The sequence below is a fragment of the Pseudorasbora parva genome, chromosome 18 (genome assembly GCF_024679245.1).
Source record: "Pseudorasbora parva isolate DD20220531a chromosome 18, ASM2467924v1, whole genome shotgun sequence".
Taxonomy (NCBI): Eukaryota; Metazoa; Chordata; class Actinopteri; order Cypriniformes; family Gobionidae; genus Pseudorasbora; species Pseudorasbora parva.
Window position 1 is genome coordinate 37,170,302 of NC_090189.1, and position 27,040 is coordinate 37,197,341.

Below are 27,040 nucleotides of genomic sequence, written 5' to 3' on the forward strand. Positions count from 1 at the left end.
GCATTTTTCATGACTGAGCGCGATATTGTTCATATAAATATCCAAGTATATAATACAGCTTTGAGCTGCACTTTATTTGTACAATTTAGTTTTATTAGTATATTTTTATTGATCTGTTTACTGTTTTAGAATTTCAACGATAATAAAGATCTTGTTTTGATGTGTGAGATCTTTGATTGTAGTCCTTGAAAAAAAAAAAAAATGAGTGCATGCAAAGTCCTGGAATTTAGTTGTACAGTAGCAGTAATCTGTAAATGTGTTAAATATAATTGCAATTATACATCTTTAAAATAATATTGTATTCCTCTTCATGCTTTTCTCTTTGTTGGTGTGTGTAGTTGCTGGCTTTTCTACAGGGTCTATTTACATATTATCATCATGGGTATGAACTGGCCAAAGACTTCAACCATTTCAAGACAGACCTCACTATCAGCATTCAAAATGTGAGTCCATTTCTTACACCAGACCCTCACAGATGTTGATATTACACATTACAAAAGCAGTATTAAAATCCTGATTCAAAAAAAGTTTGGGCGCTGTACAAATTGTGAATAAAAAACGAATGCAATAGTTTACAAATCTCATAAACTTATATTGTATTCACAATAGAGTATAGATAACATATCAGATGTTGAAAGTGAGACATTTTAAAATGTCATGCCAAACATTGGCTCATATCACTCACTAATCAAAATCTGAAGTTCTTTTTGGAAAACTGGGACGCCATGTCATCAGGAGTAAAGAGGACAAGGACAACCTAAGTTGTTATCAGGGCTCAGTTCAGAAGTCTGCATCTCTGATGGTATGGGGTTGCATGAGTGTATGTGGCACGGGCAGCTTACACATCTGGAAAGGCACCATCAGTGCTGAAAGGTATATCCAAGTTCTAGAACAGTGGTCGGCAACTGGCGGCCCGCGGGCCAAAAGTGGCCCGCCCACGATAATATCTGGCCCGCGCCTGCATCTGCCAAATCTGGCAGATTGTTTTAATAGCGGCTGGTTCTGAAACATATCTGTCAGTGTAACGGGGATGAGCTAATGAGAACTGTGCAGGTAAACTCCCGTCATTTCAAGAGACGCTCACCTCATCTAGTGGCCAATGGAATACGCAGCATTTAGCCTCATCGTTAGAGCGTCAGACTCCCGTGCGGAGAGACCTGAGTTCGATCCCCGCTCAGAGCAGTGCGAACCTATAGGTAGGCCTATATCAAAATACAATTTTTATCAATTTTGTCTTTAGCGATCTTGCCTTCAAAAAAATACAACAATGTTTTAGTAGCAATGTTTTATCTTTGGATAAATTGAGAGAATTCAATTTGAAAAGTTCTGAAAGACATTCAAGAGTCAGTGGAATAGATCACTAGACACGCCTCTAAAAGAGCCGTCATGAAATGTGTGGTATGATAAAACGAACAGTAGACCATTGAAACGTTTGCTTATATCGCAGGGCCTCAGCACAACACAAGTGAACAATAACAACTCAAAGTCAGCTTCCTTTTTATCAAAATGATTGAAAAGACAACCAGCAAAAAATGTGTCATGCTTCGTCTCGTGGTGCTTTACAAACAGTGACGACTTCATTGCAGATTAGACACACCAGCTTTGCATTTACAAAACCAGGTAGGATGAACGCACAGATATCTTCCCATTCTTCTTTGTATGCCCTGTTTTCGTTGTTAAAGGGGGGGTGAAATGCTGTTTCATGCATATTGAGCTTTTTACACTGTTAAAGACTTGGATTCCCATCCTAAACATAGAGAAAGTTTCTAAAACTAAGTTGGACGATTCTGTGTCACAAATACTCCTTCCGGTTTCTCACAAGTTTCGGAGAGTTTTTTTCGAGTATGGGTCGGCTTGACGTCGACAGACCGGAAGGTCCTTGTATGGGTCGTACGGGCTCTTCTCCCGGTAGGGTGCGTGCGCGTGACTAGAGCGAGAGAGGAAATGCACGCCCATAAACACTCTCTCAGGTGCAGATCCAGTCGTCCGTGAACACTTCTGTCGCGCCGCGCTCCACTTTATTCCTATGTGTGACATCAAACTACTTTAACGCGCCTGCATAGCATTCCGGGAAGGCAGCGCTGCATTTGAACCGATTTGAACGCGGAAATTACAAGAAGCGTCACAACATCAACAAGAAGTGTGTTTTTGAAGGAGCGGTCTCATAAAGGTTCGGTCGTGCTTAGGAAGCAGGCGGTGAGTAAAACTGCTTCAAATGTCTGTGTTGGCTATCGCCGCGTAAGTAAACATCAGTAAGCAACACGATCATGTATAACGTTAGTTAATTTATCAATGGAGCATGCGATCTATGGTTTGTGTTTAAATACATTTGTTTAGCTGACTAATTTGTCAGTTTGTTTATTGTAAAACCACCCAAAAATAAACCTAGGATAGGGGACGTTCCCACAAAGTGTGCTTCTTCATTCAAATAACTTTACTCCATTGTTTTTTCTATACACTAGTCTGACGTGCAAAACCGTTTTGCTTGCTACTGCTAAGGTTTAGTCGCATAATAGTCCATAAACCGAATCATGTCATCATAAACTGCGAGTAAACACACACAAATGTTGACAGGCCACTAAATACAGTACATATCACAGAGGCGGACGTCCTGCTGTTGCTGTTTCTCCTGTTCAATTTATTTCAGCCTCCGGATCTGATTCTGGATCATATATGTAGTTGAATCTGATTGATAGCAATGGTTTATTAGGGTAACATTTTATTTTCCACGCACGATGATGTCAGCTTTCAGAAGCTCTCGTGCTGTAGCTGCGCGCTCGTCATTCTTTAGCTCCGCCCACACGATACGCTTCCAGCCGCTCTGTTTTTTCGGGAAAGACTCGGTACAGCCTATCTTTCTTTTATAAAGATAGTAAAACTAAAGACTTTTCGGAGATATGAAGGATGCAATACTACTCTATAGGTACTCAAGATTGACGTGAGATTGACTGAAACTGAGTGTTTCACCCACTTACAATCTATGTAATAATAACCGTTTACCTCTAGCACGCAAATGATTAAAAAAATGCAGTTTAGTATGTGAGGATGCCAAGGAATAATTCTGAGCGTAAAAATATGCTACGTGATGTTAAAAATAGGTTTCATGTAACAAGCAAATAATGTTTTTTTCATTATTCACAATATGGAAAGTGGAAATAATAAAGCATAGTTCGTTAAGAGCATGAGTCAAACAATCCATGGGCTTATATGGCAATAATGGGCTTATTCAAACCCTCTTAATATTTTTGAGTTATACATTTTTTATTTATTTATTAAATTATCCCTTGACTAATTATGGCCCGCAACCTAGTGGCATTTTTTTTTGGCCCATGGCCAAATATACTTGCCAACCACGTACTAGAACAACATATGCTCCTATCCAGGCGGCGTCTCTTTCAGGGAAGACCTTGCATTTTCAAACAGGACAATGCCAGACCACATACTGCATCAATTACAACATCATGGCTGCGTAGAAGAAGGATCCGGGTACTGAAATGGCCAGCCTGCAGTCCAGATCTTTCACCCATAGAAAACATTTGGTGCATCATAAAGAGGACGATGCGACAAAGAAGACCTAAGACAGCTGAGCAACAAGAAGCCTGTATTAGACAAGAATGGGACAACATTCCTAATCCTAAACTTGAGCAACTTGTCTCCTCAGTCCCCAGACGTTTGCAGACTGTTATAAAAAGAAGAGGGGATGCCACACAGTGTTGGACATGGCTTTGTCCAAACTTTTTTGAGGTGTGATGCCATGAAATTTAAAATCAACTTATTTTCCCCTTAAAATTATACATTTTCTCAGTTTTAACATTTGATATATCATCTATGTTGAATTCTGAATAAAATATTGAAATTTGAAACTTTCACATCATTGCATTCTGTTTTTATTCACAATTTGTACAGTGTCCCAACTTTTTTGGAATCGGGTTTGTAGTTTGATATATAGCCTTAAAGACCCCCTGTAATTAAAATCAAGTTATTTTGCCATTGTGTTGCGTTTAATACAGTAAAGTTGATTGAATGGATCTTTGAGCTTATGCGACTGAGTGGTGATGGGGCTAATTTGCATATTTATGGATCCTGTATACTATACAAAGCAAAGGGTGTAGAGTTTCAATTCAAGCTATTTTAAGGCATGAATAAAAATAATCACTAGAAAAAAACATTTAAATATTTAATTTTGGTAATCAAAGAGGAGTTTTAAGTGATAAAATGACTACAGGTGGATTTTAATGTATTAAATAAGTTGCGATGTTCAAGTCATGAGTGTATGTTCACTGGACAGGATATGACTCAAACCTGACCCCTGACTGGAGCAGTCAATGTCCGTTTGTCATGATACAAATAATAACTATCATAAAACTGGCCACTTCGCAGTGTGTCTGGTCAGTTATGTTATATTTAAGCAGTGCAGTGGCATCATGTAAGGTTTTTTTTTGTTGGTTTTTTTTACACTGAGATGCAAGTTTTTACAAGGATTCTAGAATCTTCACATCTTCTCCTTAAATTGTTTTTGTGGTCTTTTAGACAAGGAACCGGTTTGAGAGCACGCGTTCAGAGGTGGAGTGTTTGATGAAGAAGATGAAGGAAAACCCGCATGAACACAAGAGCATCAGTACTCACACAATGCAGGGATACCTGTTTGTGCAGGAGAAACGTAAGTTGAAAAGTGTAGAGCTTCTCTCTAAAGACAACTGATCACACCGGCCTCTGTAGAAGTTAGTGTGATTTTCTTTTTAATTGTGTTTAATTTTCAATTACTAACTAACTACACTACCCACAATACTGAATGGTGAACATTCAGAAACATTCATACTAACATTCAGAAAAGTATTAGTTTTCATGGACATTGTGAAGGATGTCATTGAACATCATTGATCTCCCTGGATTCTCAAACTACTTTATATTTGTGTTTATGTAATATTAAAAATCTAAGATTGTTTGTCCACCAAAACTTTTTTCACGCAGCTGGCATATTTTTCCAATTGTTTTCAATGAGAGCGCCGCATTTTTAGACGGCCATGAGCGTAACGATAGCCTGAAAAGCCGGACCCACATCAAGATGTTTGGTCTGGAAACTCACCATTGACAGGGCTCAATCTGAGGGGCGGGATAAACGGTTGTCTTTCAAACTCCCTCTGCACACAATTAGATAGCACTACAACCAACTAGAGCAACGAAGGTGAAGCGGAGCTAGCTGACAGATTAAGCTTTCGCCGTATTTGGTCGGCAAAACTCAGAACACATCTTCCCTTCTTAAGAATGACTTCAGTGCCGTTCTTTGTTCTTTTCTCAGAGAAAAGCTTAACTCCAAGTCTTCCAGAGTCGTGGTCAAAGCTGATTTGAAAGACCGCCATTCGCCTGTTTCTGTGTTTACTAGAAGCACGCAAACGCAACTCTGCCATCATTATGTTAAGCCCCGCCTACCGACCCTATACACGATGTGATTGGCCCCACCAGAGTTTGGTTTTACAGCTCAGACGTCTATTGAGAGCTGCTAGACGACACTCACGGCAGATTAGATTTGCTGCCGCTGGGGTGAGTCTAGATTTCTAGGCTAGCGGAACGAGGCACTGAGCGTCTATTTCACGCTTAAGCGGTGAACGCTCTCCGTTTTCTACCCATCGCTGAAGAATTTTCAACGTAGAGTAAAATGCAGAACTCATCACTGACACTTTTTACCCAGCCCTCCAATCACATTAGAGGAGGGGCAGGACACATATAACACAGACCAACTGCCACATTCTGCATGTACAAAGTTAGCAGAGGACAACAAGAAGCAAACAAGAATTATATCTGCATTTTTATATAGAAACAGTACAGAAACCAACAATCTGTGAATTGAGATACTGGTAATATTTCCGCAGATTTTCTGTCTCAACCATACGGCAACCTCCCGTGGTCTCTATTGAAACCAGCACAGAAGTGACTTAGACTGCAATTCATGGACTGGCAGCTAGAGACAGTCTCCAAAAGGGAGTCAATCCCATAGACCCACCATGTTGAAATTAGGGTTAGATCTAAACTCTGCAGGAAAGTGGATCTTGTGGGCCAGATTTGAAGATCCCTGGTCTATGGTCTCAACTGAAAAACGTTCTTAAGCGCCCACAGCGAGGCGTTTTCAGCCAAGTGTCTAGTGTTTTCAGCTGGCTAAAAATGCTTTGATGGACACATAGCTTTAGTCAGCTGTTACAATGTTTTGGCAACCGCAAGCACAAACGCTTATAGTATAGTATATAGACTATATAGTATATAGTATACAGTGACTATATATATAGTTGCCCCTTTCTTCAGTTTAAGACACTGAGCGAAGCTTGCTTGAAATGGGCCGAACAAACGAACGATTTTGAATTAAATTGTTGTGGTATCCGATTATAATAAACATCAACCTCAACGGTTGACATTTTTTATCTGTGGGAAGGGTATGAAAAGTCCTCACGTCCCCTGCACAGTCTGGAACATGACGTGTGTCCATGAGAGCTGCCGTTTTTGCTATCCTCCAGTGAAGCTTGTTTGTTTACCTGCAGTCTACTACCTCCAGATGATTCGGCTCCGTCAGTTCCGCCTGACAATGAAAATGTTTTGACAGGTGCAAATGTTGGGCGTACATATAAATGATCCCCAACGCTTGCATCACCAGTGGCGTTATGTTGAGAATCACGTATTTTACCTCTTCTGCTGAGTCCTCGACATTGGTCGGATCGTTCTGTCACGTCACAGACAAGGGAAAATGGTGCGAGGACTCATGTGCAGGAGAATGATAATTTATTTACAAAAACAAAACATAAACTCAAAACAACAACCCACGAGGGGGAAAAACATAAACTAGAAAATACATAAACGGAAACTAAACACATACCACGTAGAAGTCACAGGGGAACGGGATACGTAGACAGTACATAACAACGATCCGACCAAGCATAGATCCTATGATTTCCATTCTGATAGTTGAGCTAAAAAAATAAAGATCTGAAACCGCAGTTGGTGGTCAGTTTGTGTGTAAATGTAAGTTTTTGACCAGATTTCAATTTATGATGTCATTTCTAGTGAGAAATTACTAGTGTAGTAATTCAATATTTGCTTAGTTATCACCAAAGCTCCTTTATGTTTGTTGTAGATCATTAAACCGTTACGCTGCCTCTGAAGTCTGTTCCATGAAAGTTTCTTACTTTGCAATTGTCAACAGTCGAAACGAAATTAAGGTTTTTGAGGAAAACATTCCAGGATTTTTTCTCCATATAGTGGACTTCAACGGGTTGAAGGTCCAAATGACAGTTTCAATGCAATTTCAAATAGCTCTACACAATCATAAGGGAATAAGGGTCTTATCTAGCCAAACAATGGCCATTCTCTAAAAAAAATAAAATGTATATACTTTTTAACCATGTTGGAAAGGTTGTGTGTTTATCTGTGTACTTTTTCATTTTCTTCTTCAACTTCAAAATTGCCCTAAATCTAAAATATAAAGGGGTGTTTGACTTAGGGTCAGTGATGCCAGTAACTTAGTTACTTAGTAACACGTTACTCTAATCTGACTTTAGATCTGATCTTAAACTTTTTTTTTCCAGTAAAGAGTAATCTAACTATTTAAGCGTTACTATTTCCAAACCTAGTAATTTTCCTTTTTAATATATTTTTGCTTTCTTCTTGCATCTCGGGGATTCCATTTTTCAGGAAATATTTTTTAATTTCAATTTAAAATGTCAGGAGATACATTGTTGATGTTACTGTTAAAAATGCACTTCCAAAAAAATGTTGGCTAAAACGGTTGTCATTTCTATGAAGGGGTGTCGTCTGCAATTGCTGAATGTAACGAATAAAGTAACTTGTAATCTTACTTAGTTACTTTTAAAATCTAGTAATCTGTAAAGTAACTACCCTACTTTTTAAAGGACTAATCAGTAATCAGATTACTTTTTCAAAGTAACTGTGGCAACACTGTTTAGGGTGTACTCATACTAGGCGATCTGAACCGTGCCCATGCGCATTTGACCCCCAAAGTCTTTGGTTTACTAGTGTGAGTGTTCCGTTAGTCTTCGCAGGTTTGCTGTGTAAACACTGTCCTTGTCGTGCCCGAGCACGATTGTCCCCCCTCCCCAATCCCCAGCTTGCCTGCACTCACATTGCACTTAACGTACCGGGCAGGACCACGCTAACATCATTCACAACGCAACATTTTGTTTTTAAGAATACCGTGAGAAAAGTGTTTTTGCTAATAGACTGCCTAAAAGATTTATTATTTATGCCGCGCAGCAATTTTCACTTAACTGCACTGCACGTATCAGAAGATTATTACAGAGGCAGCTGCTTTGAGGAATTTGCAGCTATACTCGCAAACTACAATTTATGTGAGAACCAGGCCCGTTATAAACCTAAATATACTTTAATACATTCAATAGTGTAATAATAATTTGGTGTTAACTGCATTCTGGCCCACACCCTAATGGGTCCTGCACACTGTGCGATTTTTCAAAATCCTTTGCGAATGTCCCTTGACAGACTGTACGAACATGATCCCCGATGTAAGCCATGTCACACTGTAAGATCTCAGTTGGCATTAATGTCAGACTGCACGATATGAAAGCGCGCTAAAGTTTTAGATCATCAATGAATGACCCGTTCAGTGACGGTGAGCTGCATTACATGCGGGACTGAAATGCTGGCTACAAAGAAATCTCTAGCACTCGTTTTGGTCATTGTTTGTCTTGAAAAACGGAGATATTTGAGAAGTCGTCGTAGGAGAAGTCACACTGCAGGATAATAATAATACATTTCATTTATAATGCACTTTTCATTCCGAAGAATCTCAAAGTGCAACAAAGGGAAACAGTAACCAAAAAATTAATAACAAGCAAAAATATAGAATACTACAAACAATCAACCAACACAGAAAACTGAAGAGAAACAGAGCTGATGGTGAACAGAAACAGAGCTGATGGTGAACAGAAAACAGCTGATGGTAAACAGAAACAGAGCTGATGGTGAACAGAAACAGAGCTGATGGTGAATAGAAACAGAGCTGATGGTGAACAGAAACAGAGCTGATGGTGAACAGAAACAGAGCTGATGGTGAACAGAAACAGAGCTGATGGTGAACAGAAACAGAGCTGATGGTGAACAGAAAACAGCTGATGGTAAACAGAAACAGAGCTGATGGTGAACAGAAAACAGCTGATGGTAAACAGAAACAGAGCTGATGGTGAACAGAAACAGAGCTGATGGTGAACAGAAAACAGCTGATGGTGAATAGAAACAGAGGTGATGGTGAATAGAAACAGAGCTGATGGTGAACAGAAAACAGAGATAATGGTGAACAGAAACAGAGATGATGGTGAACAGAAACAGAGCTGATGGTGAACAGAAAACAGAGCTGATGGTGAACAGAAACAGAGCTGATGGTGAACAGAAACAGAGCTGATGGTGAACAGAAAACAGAGCTGATGGTGAACAGAAACAGAGGTGATGGTGAACAGAAACAGAGCTGATGGTAAACAGAAAACAGAGCTGATGGTGAACAGAAACAGAGCTGATGGTGAACAGAAACAGAGCTGATGGTGAACAGAAACAGAGCTGATGGTGAACAGAAACAGAGCTGATGGTGAACAGAAAACAGAGCTGATGGTGTACAGAAACAGAGCTGATGGTGAACAGAAACAGCTGATGGTGAACAGAAACAGAGCTGATGGTGAACAGAAACAGAGCTGATGGTGAACAGAAACAGAGCTGATGGTGTACAGAAACAGAGCTGATGGTGAACAGAAACAGCTGATGGTGAACAGAAACAGAGCTGATGGTGAACAGAAAACAGAGCTGATGGTGAACAGAAAACAGAGCTGATGGTGAACAGAAAACAAACTTGATGGTGAACAGAAACAGAGCTGATGCTGAACAGAAAACAGAGCTGATGGTGAACAGAAAACAGAGCTGATGGGGAACAGAAAAAGAGCTGATGGTGAACAGAAACAGAGCTGATGGTGAACAGAAACAGAGCTGATGGTGAACAGAAAACAGAGCTGATGGTGAACAGAAACAGAGCTGATGGTGAACAGAAACAGAGCGGATGGTGAACAGAAACAGAGCTGATGGTGAACAGAAACAGAGCTGATGGTGAACAGAAAACAGCTGATGGTGAACAGAAACAGAGCTGATGGTGAACAGAAAACAGAGCTGATGGTGAACAGAAACAGAGCTGATGGTGAACAGAAAACAGCTGATGGTGAACAGAAACAGAGCTGATGGTGAACAGAAAACAGAGCTGATGGTGAACAGAAACAGAGCTGATGGTGAACAGAAACAGAGCTGATGGTGAACAGAAACAGAGCTGATGGTGAACAGAAAACAGCTGATGGTGAACAGAAACAGCTGATGGTGAACAGAAACAGAGCTGATGGTGAACAGAAACAGAGCTGATGGTGAACAGAAACAGAGCTGATGGTGAACAGAAACAGCTGATGGTGAACAGAAACAGAGCTGATGGTGAACAGAAAACAGAGCTGATGGTGAACAGAAAACAGAGCTGATGGTGAACAGAAAACAAACTTGATGGTGAACAGAAACAGAGCTGATGCTGAACAGAAAACAGAGCTGATGGTGAACAGAAAACAGAGCTGATGGGGAACAGAAAAAGAGCTGATGGTGAACAGAAACAGAGCTGATGGTGAACAGAAACAGAGCTGATGGTGAACAGAAAACAGAGCTGATGGTGAACAGAAACAGAGCTGATGGTGAACAGAAACAGAGCGGATGGTGAACAGAAACAGAGCTGATGGTGAACAGAAACAGAGCTGATGGTGAACAGAAAACAGCTGATGGTGAACAGAAACAGAGCTGATGGTGAACAGAAAACAGAGCTGATGGTGAACAGAAACAGAGCTGATGGTGAACAGAAACAGAGCTGATGGTGAACAGAAAACAGCTGATGGTGAACAGAAACAGAGCTGATGGTGAACAGAAACAGAGCTGATGGTGAACAGAAACAGAGCTGATGGTGAACAGAAACAGAGCTGATGGTGAACAGAAACAGAGCTGATGGTGAACAGAAAACAGCTGATGGTGAACAGAAACAGAGCTGATGGTGAACAGAAAACAGAGCTGATGGTGAACAGAAACAGAGCTGATGGTGAACAGAAACAGAGCTGATGGTGAACAGAAAACAGAGCTGATGGTGAACAGAAAAAGAGCTGATGGTGAACAGAAACAGAGCTGATGGTGAACAGAAACAGAGCTGATGGTGAACAGAAAACAGCTGATGGTGAACAGAAACAGAGCTGATGGTGAACAGAAAACAGAGCTGATGGTGAACAGAAACAGAGCTGATGGTGAACAGAAAACAGAGCTGATGGTGTACAGAAACAGAGCTGATGGTGAACAGAAACAGAGCTGATGGTAAACAGAAACAGAGCTGATGGTAAACAGAAACAGAGCTGATGGTGAACAGAAACAGAGCTGATGGTGAACAGAAATAGAGCTGATGGTGAACAGAAAACAAACTTGATGCAACCATCCAACCTGATGGTGGAAGTCTCTGTAAGATCCGCAGCACACTGTGGTCCACTCTGTTTTACATTTCTCCCAGTGCCCTGATGACGTCGTTGAGGCATGACAGCTGAAGACCAGATAATGGGTCTTCATGACGATTCAGTGGACACACCGGGGTCGATGCAGAACTCCAAGCCGCTCCACGGCCGAGACGGAGACGGAGACGGAGCAGCGACGCAGCCGAGAAGCGGAACATCCTAACATCATGCCGGACGCTGATGGCGCTAGCGCAGTGCAAACTTCAGCCACCATGCAGCTCAAGCTCGAGGGAGACCACCAGTGAGCAGCCAACACCCAGAAGAGAGAGCAGCCGCAGCGAGGAAAATCAAATGTCTTTCAACCAAAACCAACAGCAGCAATTCAAACATAAGCATCAGAGAAGTGGTGGAAAACGGCGAAACGATGAACAACGTCCTCTCAGTGGCTGCCAGCAATCAGCAACAGTCCCAATTGTAGCTCTGACTGTTAGACTGGTCACAAACATAATAAAATAAAATAAAATAGTAATAGTACAGTAACATGATTTGTGGGTGGAGAAGCGGCGAACAGACAACGCCAGCGTCCTCTCCCCCACGTTACCTAGCAGGATTGTGCGCCAAATCTTCTGACACTGCCAGAATTTCGTCTGAGGTAAAATTTGATCGCAACGCTCATTAATCGACTGCCGGTGAACATGTCAAACTAACGATCAAAGACTTCAGATTTTAGCCTAGGATCAGAGGAATATTTTAGGATTTGCTAAATTTGTCTCAGACAGCCAAATCGTGGCCAAAATCGCACAGTGTGCACCCGATGACCTTTCCAACGTAATTAGGTAATGCGTTGTCGTGGATGCTAGTGCAAGATGAGCATTTGTGGGGGGGGGGGGGTTCTGTTTACATTTATCATTAACTTATTTATTTTTCAATTAGTTGCCCATACATTTTTTCAAACATTTTTTTAAATGTCGGTTTTTAATCTGATGTCTATATTTTTTTTATTTATATTTATTAAATAACTGAAAACATTTGTTTACAGTTTTAATCAAGGGAAAGTAACAGAATTAATGACATGAACATAATCAAATACAAGAGTCAAGACAAGTTCAAATCCTGCTGTACTGCAGCTATAACAAAATAACAGTGTCATTATTCTGCTCTATTCAGTTCAGGGATGTTTCAGGACGGTTTAATAACGGTGTCAAGTTCATTCATTATGAAACAAATTCAGTTCAGCTTTAAACAGCTCTGCTGAAGAGTCATTATGCTCAATTATACTCAAGTTTGGTTCTCACCTGCTAGTGTGAGAGCAGTTAAATCAGTAATACTGCTTAATATTAAGGGTTCGTTTACACCACAACAGTTCTTAATCCTCTCCTTCAGGTCAATTTGACCCATCATAGGACATTAATGGGAAATAAATAGAAAAAATCAAGCAGAACAATGTAGAATTCACACACGCACACACACACACACACACACGCACGCACGCACACACACACACACACACACACACACACACACACACACACACACACACACACACACACACACACACACACACACACACACATGTTGGTCTATGTGGTTTACAGGGACTCTCCATAGGCGTAATGGTTTTTGTACAAACCGTATTTTCTATCCCCTTACACTGCCCCTGCCCCTAAACCTACCCATCACAGGAAACATTCAGCATTTTTACTTTCTCAAAAAAACATCTTTTAGTATGTTTTTAAGGCCATTTGAATTATGAGGACATTTGATATGTCCTCATAAACCACATTTATAGTGTAATACCAGTGTAATACCCATGTAGTTATACAAATTTGTGTCCTCATAAACCACATAAACAGGCTCACACACACACATACATAAATGCATAATACAATTTATTTATTTTTTCTTTTACAAAAGATAGTTTTTATATATCTAAATATATATCTGAATGCATAAAAATCTATTTTATTTCCATATTACAGTTTATTTGCACTATTTACAATCTCCTTATAGGACCCTCTAGTGGCAATGATCACAAAATGTAGATTAATGTCATTGTTTTCCATAAGAGGTCAGCAGAGACACTTAATGTGTGATCTATCATTAAAATTAGACTTAAAAAAAAATTTAATTAAATTTTTTTTTATATAAATAATACGTTTATGTAAATAATACAATTCATACAATTCGTATATATATATATATATATATATATATATATATATATATATATATATATATATATATATATATATATATATATATATATATATATATATATATACACATTTAAAGGTGCCCTAGAATGATTTGAAACAATATGTTAAATTGTTCTCTGATATCTACATAGAGGGTATGTGGCTTATTTAAGGGCAAACATTGTTTTACAGGTCCATTTACAACCCTATAAATTGTCCCTAGGATGTAATGCTCTGTTTTTGCCTTATTTGGAAGAGTCATGAATATTAATGTTGAGCTCTGCTCTGATTGGCTTATTTCAGCAGCTCACAGCTGTTCCACGAAGCGGCTCGTGAGTCCTGACAGAACACAGACCGACTGAATGACACTTTAAGCAGAACATCTCAAATGGAGATTAGATTGATAAAATGCAGCTTTATTGTTTATTTCTGTGAAAAGAAACCGGTATTTACTATCTGGTGTTTTACCTAAACATGTCCAATCTGGCAACCATATGCACGCAAGCTCTCTCTCGCGCGCGCGGATGATCTGAAAACACCAATAAACAAGTAAGCTGCAATTTATTAATCTCCATTTGAGATGTTCTGCTTAAAGTGTGTCATTCAGCCTAAATTTTAGACTTGTCTTTTTTTGTCAACGATATTGCATGTTTATATAACGTCAGTCACAATGTAGGCTAACATTACACAGTGACTGTGATGTAGCCTAATCTGAAATACAAATAGGCAAAAACATCATAGGAAACACCATACTTCAGTTCTCAAAAATATAAATATATAACGTATATTTTTACAAAATGAATAGCCTTGTCAAATGACTATCGTTTTAACTTATATGGGTGGAAAAGGTGACGTTTGCTAGAAGGATCGAGGGAACGATCTGTAAACAACGTATCTACGGTTGTATTTTGTAATTCACAATAATATTAACCTTTGTCATTAGACACACTATTTAGTTTTGTTGGAGTTTCCTATTGTTACTGTACTAGCATCTTGCATCATCTAGACAATGTTGTCTCTCTAAGAAACTTTCAATTTAATCAGAAATTGTTTTAACAGCTAGTCAAAAGTGGATAAATCACTGCTTACTGCTTGCAGGAATATAGTTGCTTTGAGAAAACTGAAGACGATGAGCAAAGCTGGTTTGAAATGGGCCGAACAAACTAACGATTTGCTGTGGTATCCGAGTATAATAAACCTCAACCATTACTGTTGACATATGAAAAGTCCTCTCCTGCACTGCCTGGATCATAGTGTGTGTCCGAGCTGCCGTTTTTGCTATCCTCAAGTGTTGTTTGATGATTCGGCTCCGTCAGTTCCGCCTGACAATGAACATGTTTGGACAGATGCAAATGTTGGGGCGAACATATAAATGATCCCCAACGCTTGCGTCACGGTTGGGTTTATTTTTTTTCCGTGGTGTTTTTGATTTACGAGATTTACATAAGAAGTAGGAGGCAATGGTGTTTGAGACTCACAGTATGTAATCTCCATGTACTGAACTCTTATTATGGCAAGGTTAATTCAATTTTTCATTCTGGGGCACCTTTAAGGATCCGGGTCATTTTGAAGCTTGAAGTAGATATTTTGTTACACTTTGGGAAGGAGAGCTGTTTGATCCACCGTACTGTATCTTTTGGTCTAACTGTCTTGTTCTCATATGGCTTTATACCAAATCAGGTTCCTTCGTGTCCACATGGGTGAAGTACTACTGCTCCTATCACCGAGAGCCCAAACGCATGACCTTGATGCTGTTCGATCAGAAGTCTGGGGGCAAAATTGTAAGTAGTTCTATTCTCTCTCTCTCTCTCTCTCTCTCTCTCTCTCTCTCTCTCTCTCTCTCTCTCTCTCTCTCTCTCTCTCTCAACAGCATGTGTAACCTTTGGATTGGAGAGTGAATTCTGGCACTGGCCACGTGCTTGTTCCCCATGCTGGCACTGACACGACTCTTATCCTGCACAAAAAGCTGTGTATCGCATGGTTGAGCTGGCACTAGTGTCTGCGGCTGGCGCTGTGCCCGTCCCACTCCACAGCCACACACACACACAGGGTCAATAGCACGGATCTCACACCAGGGACTGCGTGCGGCCTGATTATATTCCGTCCACTCTCAACCAAACTAAACAAACAAACCGCAAGAGAAAAGCAAACAGAAACGTGTCTTGTTGTGTCTATAAAATAGTTTCTTGATTTGTATGGCTTGTGTTATTGCTGCAATATTTATTTAGAAATGTGCCTACAAGTCTGTTGTAACGAACACCTTTCGATTGTATTCTGCAGTATATTGCAGAATTGAATGATTGCTTTCGATTCTTGAGCTGGAATTTGAATTGCTGTCACCCAATGGATTTCAAAGTTGAATGGCAGGAAGAGTAATTTACAGAATTGCAAATTTTATACAATTCAACAACAGGGTAATTGCATTAGTCCAACACGTCTAGCTGCACGATTAATCGTTAAAAGGTCGCAGTTTTGATTCAGTCACCCATGTGATCTTATTCCTAAATGACAGCGATTCGCCTGTGTCTATTAAACCTTTGACAAAATCACAGCAGAACATTCAAATCTGCACGGCATCACGGCACTGCTTTAATGTTAGAACCTTTTAATTATGTATTTTTTGTATGATTGTTTTGACCAAATAAGGCATGGCATGGTACAAACATGGTACTCGCAGTAAATCAAGAAAACAAGATATTCACAGACTAGCAGTATTGAGCTATGTAACAATTATTCGTTTTCTGTCGATAAAAGTCTCCAGACAGTTGTTCACCTGTCTGGAGACGTATAGTGTCCGTGGACGTAGTGTCCGTGACGTCACCCATAGGATTCCGATAAGCCGTTCTGAAGCTTAAAGTATGGGCGAGCTGGGCGTTGCCATCTTGTGAGCGAGTCATCGCGTGTCACTCCCGGATAACAGAAAATGGGCAAAAAGGCGGGATGTGCGCGGAGCTGAGGTGACGCAATAACTATAGACGGAGGATAAATGGCTATCCACTTGTAACCATGACCTTAATTATGCAGAACCTTAAGGCTTTATATTACGTAAACGAATGAGTTATAAAAAAATTCACCCCCCTCAGAGTTGTCATGAAGATCAAAATTAGCCTTATAAGCCAAAACCACAATTTGTACCAGGCTGTAAACATGTTTTTTTCTGCTTTAAAGTTGAGAATTTTAACATGGGGCTCAATGAGATTCTGCTCCCTTCTGGAGCCTGTGGCCAGTTGACGAATTGCAGTTTACATTACTTCCGTATTGGCTTCAAGAGAGATCGCGGGAGGTTGCCGCTTGAATAAAACACATACTATGTTTTAAAGCGTCTTTGGTGTTTCCATGGTTTCTACAGAAAAGAAAAACCAGAAATCAAGAGTAATGTTGATATGACATCATTGACGTCACATGGATTAAAATAGCTGATTTCTCTAGATTTCAACACTTTTGGAAACATTTGGCATAATGCAAGTATACCAGTCAACAAAACATGTACTAGTTTTTGATGTTCTATTGTTTTTTGGATGTTTAGAATAGATAACTAACCTTTAATAACATTCCATTTTAATTCAGCTTTTTCTCTAAAATCAAAGTTTAGTCATGTTTGCTGTTTTAATACAGTTCATTACACATTACAGAAGATTATGCATACATTTGTCTTTCACACAAACACCAAATTTAAATAGAATTCAATGATCGGATTTTTAATGAATGTACATGAAATATTCCAATATATATTCCAAAAAATAAGAGACTTAAAATTAAATCTCGTTTTTTTCAACCTAACGTTTATGTCTGGGACATATTTTCATTTACAACAATCATTGCAGATAATCCCTCAGTTGGTTAAACAAACATGTTTACAGTAAATAGGCTCACAATTTAGCAAGCAAAAAGACCAGAGGGATTACAAGCAGGAATTACAAACTCCAAAACCAGTGTACTGCCAGTCTGCTAATCTTCACCATATTTGGCATGATGTTTTATTGAGGTACTTATACTGTATATGGATGATATTAATGAAAAATGTGTTTAAGGTGAGAAGTCGGAAGAGAAGCAAAAAAACATCTTGAATGCAATGTGATGAGTTAAAAATATTACTTTACACAGCCAAAGCAGTAAGCAGTTCTGTCAAATTAGTGACAGGAGGTTTTGCTAAGGTTGTCACTAGGGAGTTGCTAGGGTGTTCCGTGGCTGCTTACCAGTCCAAGTCAATTATTTTGAAAATCATAAATGTTATCAGTGCCAGTAGTAATAGCACACCATATATCAAAAAGCCACGCAATTTGATAATTCATGTTTGCAGCACAAACGGTGTGACTGAATTATGGATACTTCAGGTTAATGCAAATACTTTTTCCACTATGGTAGTCAATAGCTGCAGAGATCTGCTGAACATTCTTCCAAATATCTTCCTTTGTGTTCAGCAGAACAGCTGGAACAGCTTGAGCGTGACTAAATGATGGCAGAATGTTCATTTTTGACCAAACTATCCCTAAACATGGCTTTGTCTCTAATTGTGCACTAACAGTCTTGCATTTTTTTTTTTGTAGACTAGACCACAGAGCAAGGCCGCAGTCATGTCTTAGACCAATGTTCTTTTGTTGTTGCTTTATTTAAATATCCACAAATTCACTCTTATTTTTGTCTGCCCAATATGTTAAATTGCGAAACACTTCTTGTCAAGTGAAATTCTTGTTATGATTTACATAAATAATGTCATTTTTCAATTCAAAATGGTGAAATTTCATAAAACACTCGATATTACTGTTGGTTGTTTTTACCTTAAAACGTTTTTGTCTTCAAACAGTTGTCAAATATGAAATATTTAGCTACTTGGATCTTATGACACACTCTTTCACTGCTATAACTAAAGCTTCGCATTGGAATTCGCAATACGAGTCAGCCCCGCCTACTTTGATTTGATTGGCCTTCTCACTCATTCTGACAGTGACTGGCACTGTTAGACCGCTGAGGGAGACTAACCTAAACATTTAACATTTTACTTTTGTCATCCTAGAGGGGCCCTGTGTCATCATTGTCACATCATTGGTGTCCCATTTGTCATTTTAAGTTTCCGACGAGTGCTCACATTAGCTCAGTTTGTTTAGTCTGCGATCGTTACGCTAGCATTACCTTATCACCTTTTCTGGTATGACAAGAGAGGAAGAAAACTAGAGAGAAGTCACACAGTGGAGTGGATTGATAGAAACAATTAGACTGTAAGTGGAGAGGTCACTGAAAAAGAGAACACCAGCTCTCTGGTAATGAACTCCAGAGGCATGCGTGTAATGTGCTACTAGTCGGTAAAGGAGTTGTGAAGTGTTGCAATAAAAATAGCTCTCCATATTTGAACATCCATTCCTTGGCCAGACTTTGCAAGAAGATATGGAGTTACCTGACACTTTATCATACATTTATATAATCATTTATGTGATGACAGTGTAGTCTGTAAATATAGAACATCTGGTCACATTTTCCTGTCAACTGTCCAGGCTCCCATAAAAATCTTAATTTGGTCCCTATATTCAACCATATGTTCTCTTTTTCAGGGAGATGAGGAAAGCTTTACACTCAGATCTTGCACCAGAAGGAAAACGGACTCCATTGAGAAGAGGTTCTGCTTTGACATTGAAGCCGTGGACCGGTGAGTTGACGGCCCACATACCCGCCACCAGATGGCGCTTTAGTCCACATAACATCCAGCGGGAGTCGCACTTCCTGGCTGCTGCTCAGGAAAGGGGGTGGAGATTTTAACTAGGTCTGCCAGGCATAGAAAGAGTACACTGCGGATACCTTCAACCCTTCATAACTGTTGCAGTATCTAGGAATGGAAGCGGCTAAAAGTGTTTGTAGGCAGAAGTAGGCGGCCGGTTATTTTACACTTAACCTTTAGGGCAAAATATGTCCTCAGCCCTCCTCAGAGTGGTGACATAATGTTGGACTGTTAGGTAGTAGCCCGCACTGCACTTTGCAGACTGCAAAAATCAATCTCTATATAATATTTTAGTCTGATTTCACAGCAAAATTGTGTCAGATAATACAATTTATTTCTAGAGAATATACTGTATATCTTGAATTAAATCGTTTTGTCCAGTGTTGTAGTAGTACTTGAGACTCAGTCTTGTCGTGGACTGTCGTGCATTTGGACTCGTAGTCCAACATATTAGGAATTGGCCTTATTCCTGAGTCCACTCAAGTCCCATTCAAAATAGTATTACTGTATGTTAATAATTCTTTAAATTGATGTTTGATTGTCATGTCCAATGATTGGTGATTTCAAGTGCGCAACTGCGCATGTCTTGAGGCTAATGTTAGGCAAGGCAAGGCAAGTTTATTTATATAGCACATTTCATACACAATGGCAATTCAAAGTGCTTTACATAGAAAGGAATTAAAATAGGGCTAAAAATGCATAAGAAAAAGAATACAATGTAAAGAGAATTAAAAATAATAAAATTATGATAACCAAAGAAAAGAACAGGTAAACTAAAACAGTTATTTAAAATTTAAAATTATTTAAAAAATGATGCATAGATAAGGTGCAATCAGTCGGACGTATAGTGACACAGTGCTCATTCAGTAAATGCACAGCTAAACAGATGTGTTTTGAGTCTGGATTTGAATGTGGCTACTGTTGGAGCACATCTGATCTGTTCAGGAAGCTGGTTCCAACTACGGCTGGCATAAGAGCTAAAGGCAGACTCTCCTTGCTTTGAGTGAACTCTTGGTATTTCTAACTGACTTGATCCTGCTGATCTGAGTGATCTGTTGGGTTTGTATTTAATCAGCATATCTGCGATGTATTGAGGTCCTAGGTCATTGAGTGATTTATAAACAAGTAGTAGAACTTTAAAATCAATCCTCGATGTAACTGGAAGCCAGTGTAAAGACCTGAGGACAGGTGTGATATGGTCATATTTTCTGGTTCTGCTCAGAGTCCTGGCAGCAGCGTTCTGTATGAGCTGCAGCTGTCTAATGGTCTTTTTGGGCAGGCCAGTGAGAAGTCCATTACAATAGTCCACCCTACTGGTGATGAAAACGTGAACCAGTTTCTCTAAGTCTTGCCTGGAGACAAAACATCTAATCCTTGCAATATTTTTCAGATGATAGTATGCTGATTTAGTTATTGCTTTGACATGACTACTGAAACTCAGGTCTGACTCCAAAATCACACCAAGATTCCTGACTTGATTTTTTGTTATCAGACCTTTAGCCTCAAGATACGCGTTCACCTTGAGAATTTCATCTTTGTTTCCAAATGTAGTGATTTCGGTTTTGTCTTTGTTTAACTGAAGATAGTTTTGGCACATCCAGTTGTTAACTTCATCAATGCATTTGCACAGGGAGTCAATGGGGCTGTAGTCATTAGGTGACAGTGCTAAGTAGAGCTGGGTGTCGTCAGCATAGCTGTGGTAAGCAATATTGTTCTTTTTCATTATTTGGCTCAGTGGCAGCATATACAGGTTAAACAGGAGAGGTGCTAGAACTGACCCATGTGGGACTCCGCATGTCATGGACGTCCACTCAGACTTATGGTCTCCTATACTCACATAATAACCTCTCCCTTCTAAGTATGATCTGAACCATCTGAGGACCATCCCAGAAAGCCCGACCCAGTTTTCCAGCCTGTCTAGAAGTATGTTGTGGTCAACAGTGTCGAATGCAGCACTGAGATCGTGTAGAACCAGTTAGTGCAAAGACTCCCACCAGGTTCTCTCCCAAACCCGTGACCCGCCTGGTCTCGCTTCTATTTTACGCTGTGTCCACCTGCCATTAACCTGTAGTGATCCCACTTTCCAGAAAGTCACATTGTGTTGGAAACTCAGAAGTGAAGACCAGGAAAACTTGGATATATCTTTCAAGCAGGCATTACTCTTTATTGGGACCATGTGCCGTCGGTAGCTGCAGTCCAAGTCATTTATCACCATTTCAGGGGAAGGGATTTACACAGTAGAGGAGTAGACAATGTAAACAAAGGAATCCAAATGTAGTATATGTAAAGAGACTTGCCCCAGAACCCCCATCCCAATCTAACCATCCTAACGATTACAGTAGCTCGGAGAGCCATTAAAGATTAAAGTAACCTGGCTGATTTGACTTAAGGGTTTCTTCAGCGATCAGCATATGGCTTTGTATCAGTTGAAACCATAGACTGTAAAAAAATATGGACGTAGTGTCCGTGACGTCACCCATAGGATTCCGATAAGCTGTTCTGAAGCTTATAGTAGGGTCTAGCTGGGCGTTGCCATCTTGTGAGCCAGTCATCACGTGTCACTCCCGGATAAAGGCAGAGGGGCGGCAGTGGTTCAGTGGTTCATGTAGATTGTCTACAAACCGAAAGGTTGGTGGTTCGATCCCCGGTTCCACCTGACCAAGTGTTGCGGTGTCCTTGAGCAAGACACCTAACTCCAGCTGCTCCCGACGAGCTGGATGGTGCCTTACATGGCTGACATCGCCGTCGGTGTATGAATGAGTGAATGTGAGGCAATAATGTAAAGAGCTTTGGATGGCCATAGGGTCTGTTAAAAGCTATATAAATGCAGTCCATTTACCATAACAGAAAATGGGCAAAAAGGCGGGATGTGTGCGGAGCTTAGGTGACGCAATGACTATATACGGCAGATAAATGGCTATCCACCTGTAGCCACGCCCTTAATTATGCAGAACTTTAAGGCTTTATGTAACGTAAACGAATGAGTTAAAATATTCACCCCCCTCACAGTTGTCATGAAGATCAAAATTAGCCTTATAAGCCAAAACCACAATTTGTACCAGGCTGTAAACATGTTTTTTTCTGCTGTAAAGTTGAGAATTTTAACATGGGCTTGTCAGTGATGCATACCATTATCTATGCAGTGTAATAACAGTTAAAACAGTGTAATAACTTTTTTTATATACAGTTACAGACACCGTTATAAACCATCTACAAAAGTAAGCTTAGTCTAGTGTTGCCACATTAACTTTATCCTCAGCGTACACCGTTTGTAATAACATAATAACCACAATACGTTGTTCATTATAACCGTAGGGTTATGAATTATATTGAGAACATCATACATAGAAAAAATGCCGTAATGTAACTTACCCTGTAAACTTTAGCCGCAATCTTTGTGAAGCGTGCAAGTGATTTAAACTACACTCACTTCTTCTGGAGGGGCCGCAGGAACACAAATAGTTACCGATCCTTTTTTCAAGAGCAGCTTCTTAGCAAAACCTGCTTTATACTGACCCTTGTTTATAAAGCAGTCTGGTGAGAAATTATTTGCGCAAACAGACCCCACTTTATATTAGGTGGCCTTAACTACTATGTACTAATATTTTAATTAATCATTTGATACAATGCACTTATTGTGTACATATGTTTTTACATTGTACTTACATTTTAAAAATACCAGCATGTAATTACATCTGTAATTATTACATTTACATTTATGCATTTGGCAGACGCTTTTATCCAAAGCGACTTACATTGCATTCAAGGTACACATTTTACATTTTGTCAATTCTTGCTTTCCCTGGGAATCGAACCCATGACCTTGGCGTTGCTAGCGCCATGCTCTACTGTTTGAGCTACAGGAAATTATTACATTTGTAATTACACAGTTGGCACTTGCCTTACACCTAAAGCCTCGTTCACACCGCCAGCGATTTTGTCGCTGCATGTCGCCAGCGCCAGAGATTCATGTCGCTAGTGGGCGTTCCCACTACGGGTTCCCTTTAACGTCATTAGCAGGGAACACCCTCCCAGTGCAGAACAGACTGATCACATGCACTCCACTGACTTCACTCCTATTGGTTGTCGCTCGCGATAATCGCTTCTCATTTGCATAAAGTTGAAATTTCTGAACTTTTGTCGCGCGTCTCGTGTCGCTTGACACGCCCACATTCTGTCCCCAACGGTCACTGTCGCTCGTGTCGCCGGAAGTCGCCAGCGCTCCATTGAAATGAATGGGATCGTGTCGCTTTGTCGCTGCGTGTCGCTGGCGGTGTGAACGAGGCTTAACCCTACTCTTAAACTGACCCATACTACCACACCTGACCCTAACTCTACCCGTATCCACCTCTATATCAGCAAAAGTGCTTTGCAATACAATTTGAACATAGTAAGTACATTGTATTTATTTTTTGATGTAAGTACATAGTACTTAAGGCCACCTAATATAAATTGGGACCGCACAAACATGTAAGCATTGACAGTGATCGGGGGGAATATTCCCTTCGAAAACAAAACTCAGCCACTTCAGCGGTTCGGATTTAGGAACATCAGAATGACTGCTGTGTTCATTATTACTCCCAAGAACAGAACACCACATTTGCTTAGACGCCATTCTGCTCCAGCGCATCAACAATGGTGGACTGCGATGAAAGCTCCCTCAGGGTCTGTGTCTGTGTTGAAACGCTGCTGTCAATCAACAACCGTGGGCCGACTGTTATGACCAGAAAAATTAAACTAGCACTTAAATTATCATTATAGGATGGTTGTGTAAAAGTGCATGTTCCATTATATGACCCCTTTAATATGTTTACAAAGTAGGACAAAAGTGTCACAGAGAAAACCAAAACCACTCACTCGGCTCACACTCTCCATAACGAAAAAGTTAATGAAATAAAGTTCTAATGTTGTTTGTGGATTTTCTCTTGGCCTTGACTCGGACTCGGCCCCGTCTGAGCTAGTCTTGATGCACACGCAACAGGAACGGGCGCAGTTGACAATGGACGTTTTAATATGTTTTTTAATATGCCTCTGGTGATAGAACTTTTTAGATGGATGCCTTTCTTAAACATAGTATGGTATTGTTATGCTTTAGTACAGTCGAAAACATTACATACAGCACATTTAAAACAATTTGCCAATCATTTCAGAATTTTTTATTTAATTAATTATGTACAAAATTTGAAAAGATTGAGATTTATCAATGTTTGAAAGAAGTCTCACAGAGGCTGCATCTCTGCATTTAACAGTATAGTACAATGGTGATAAAGGGCCCTATCATACACCCGGTGCAATGTGACACCGGGCGCGACCCAAGTGTTTTTTGTCCAGCAAAATGTTGTTTAAGTAGCAAAAGTTGTAAACACATATTAATCTTTAGTGAAAAATCTATTCCCTTAACAGATTTTCTGTTAGAAATTCTACAACAAGTTTTAGATCACTTTTGATTTTCTTCTTAGCGTTTTAAAGTGGTAAATTCTTAATATAATTATTGGGTTGCACATGTTATCATCAGCGCCGTGGTAGGAACGGCTCACACAAATTTGATCACACTTTTAGAGCGCGCTGGTGAACACCTCCCCCCATTCCTCCCGCAAGCTACGCCACTGCTGATTTGGCGAACAACTGGCTTTTGACAGCAACGATCCTGTATAGCCCTTGCTCATCAATACCTGTTATAAAAAAACACAGACGGTCACATGTGCTGGTCACCATCTGACCTTTATTTTTGAACAACAACAAAAAAACTATATGGATGTACCTAGCATACAAGTAAAAGCCAGTGCAGTGTGCCGTGTGTTGGAAAACCTCTTAATATTTCAGTATGGCAGGTCTATCAGTAAATCAGTAGCACACACACACACACACACACACACACACACACACACACACACACACACACACACACACACACACACACACACACACACACACACACACACACACACACACACACACATTAACCTGTGTGACAACTGAAGGTTAGGTCATGTCGGGTCAGGCAGAGTTATGGTAATAGAACTGGGCCTGTTTTAATGAGTTTGAGGACAAAAGCCCCTGATAGATTTACTGTGATGTGTGTATGGGATTTTTTATTTTTTATTATTGGCTAAGCCGACATGTGGGAAGGTGTTCAGATAGTCTTTTTGTGGGTTTACAATAAGAAACAGCAGGAGGATTTTGTAAAATTGCAATGTGATTTGTATAAAATACATTTGTGAATAGTTAATGGGTGTTTTTTGACTCACTTGAGTAAGACTTAAGTACATATTTATACGCATTTTAATACTTTTGTTTGAACTATGGTTAGTGTACTTTCAAATGTACTGACAAGCATGTAAAACTTGCTTGTCATGTATTTAAATACACATTTCTAATAATGCAGTTACAATTTACAACATTTCAAATATATTTACTTTAAAGGCGCAGTAAGCAATTTCTAAGAAAAGCGGCTGAAGATTTAAATCAACATTTAAACAAATCATTTTGCCAATGATTGCTAGATATCTGTTCTGTGTGTGTGCTCAAAAAAAGTTTTGTACATGCATATCGTCCTGGCTGTGTAAACAGGAGAAAAAAAAGTGCAGATAGTGAGGTTTTTTCTGCTCGATATGTGATATCATTGGGTTGATATGTTTCGCTGAACCAATATAGTATGTTGTATGCTGTCATTGTTGTTGAATTGCAGCTGATTCATCCACACTTGCGCCATCGTGCAATTTCTTTTGGGTATGGGTTAAAAAAAAATAGGGTAGGGTTAGGGCTAGGTATTGAGTTTGATACCTTTTAGTTACCAACCGAATTGCCACGATACTATCGAGTACCGTAACAGGTCTTGTCGTTCGATACCAAATTTCGATACCTAAGGGTTTTATCTTGTCAACGTCAGTGAGCCAATAAGCATATTTTAGCATACTTTACAATGGTTACGCCCAGGGACGCGGCTCGCACGTGAGGCTGTGGCGCTCCGACACGACCACACGAGCTGATCGCGTCCACTCTAGTCAATGCTCCTGTTTATACCGGCCATGTCACGGCAAAAGGACGGAAAAAAATCTTGTTAGCCGTGATGCGCTGCAGATGCGTGCAGTGTTAATAGGGGGTAAGCGTCCCAAACCACATATATGTGGAAAAGATGAAAAACTGTGGCTACATTTCACCAGGCTCGATGCCAGTCGCATGCAATGCAATATTCACAACAAGAAATATTGATGCGTTCACACCAGAAGTGAACGGAGCATTAAGTTCGAGTGATTTACATGTTAAGTCAATGCAGACACAACTAGACATTCTGTGGCGTAATTCACGCGAATGAGGTAGCGCGAATTGAGCGAAATTTTGGCGGATATTCTGCTCTAACAATCAGGAGCTTGTTCTAGTAGTGACAACAATGAGGACGAAATCTGCCGCCTGGCAGAAACCCCTTCTATGACGTAAATTTGCGTCTGTTGTGAAGTGAATGTCGCGCGAGAATGAAGCGAGTAAACTCAAAATGTTCAAGCGTAACTTTAATTTATTTGCGCAAGTCGCGTCTGGTGTGAATGCACAGTATGACCGAGAACACTGCAAATCTGAAGACCGTGCATGAAATAAGAGCAGAACGTTTTTTCCCATAT

General features: G+C 39.9%; 1 protein-coding gene across 7 annotated transcripts in view; it reads left to right on the top strand.

Annotated features, from left to right (window-relative positions):
* LOC137046956 (rho GTPase-activating protein 26-like) overlaps positions 1-27,040 on the top strand; it is a 176,951-nt gene that overhangs the window by 76,733 nt on the left and 73,178 nt on the right. For all 7 annotated transcript variants that reach the window (XM_067424476.1, XM_067424477.1, XM_067424474.1 and 4 more), the window contains exons 7-10: positions 339-443; positions 4,531-4,660; positions 15,395-15,495; positions 19,261-19,355. In XM_067424476.1, the coding sequence (XP_067280577.1) occupies positions 339-443; positions 4,531-4,660; positions 15,395-15,495; positions 19,261-19,355 (431 nt within the window). The remainder of the gene's footprint in view (positions 1-338; positions 444-4,530; positions 4,661-15,394; positions 15,496-19,260; positions 19,356-27,040) is intronic.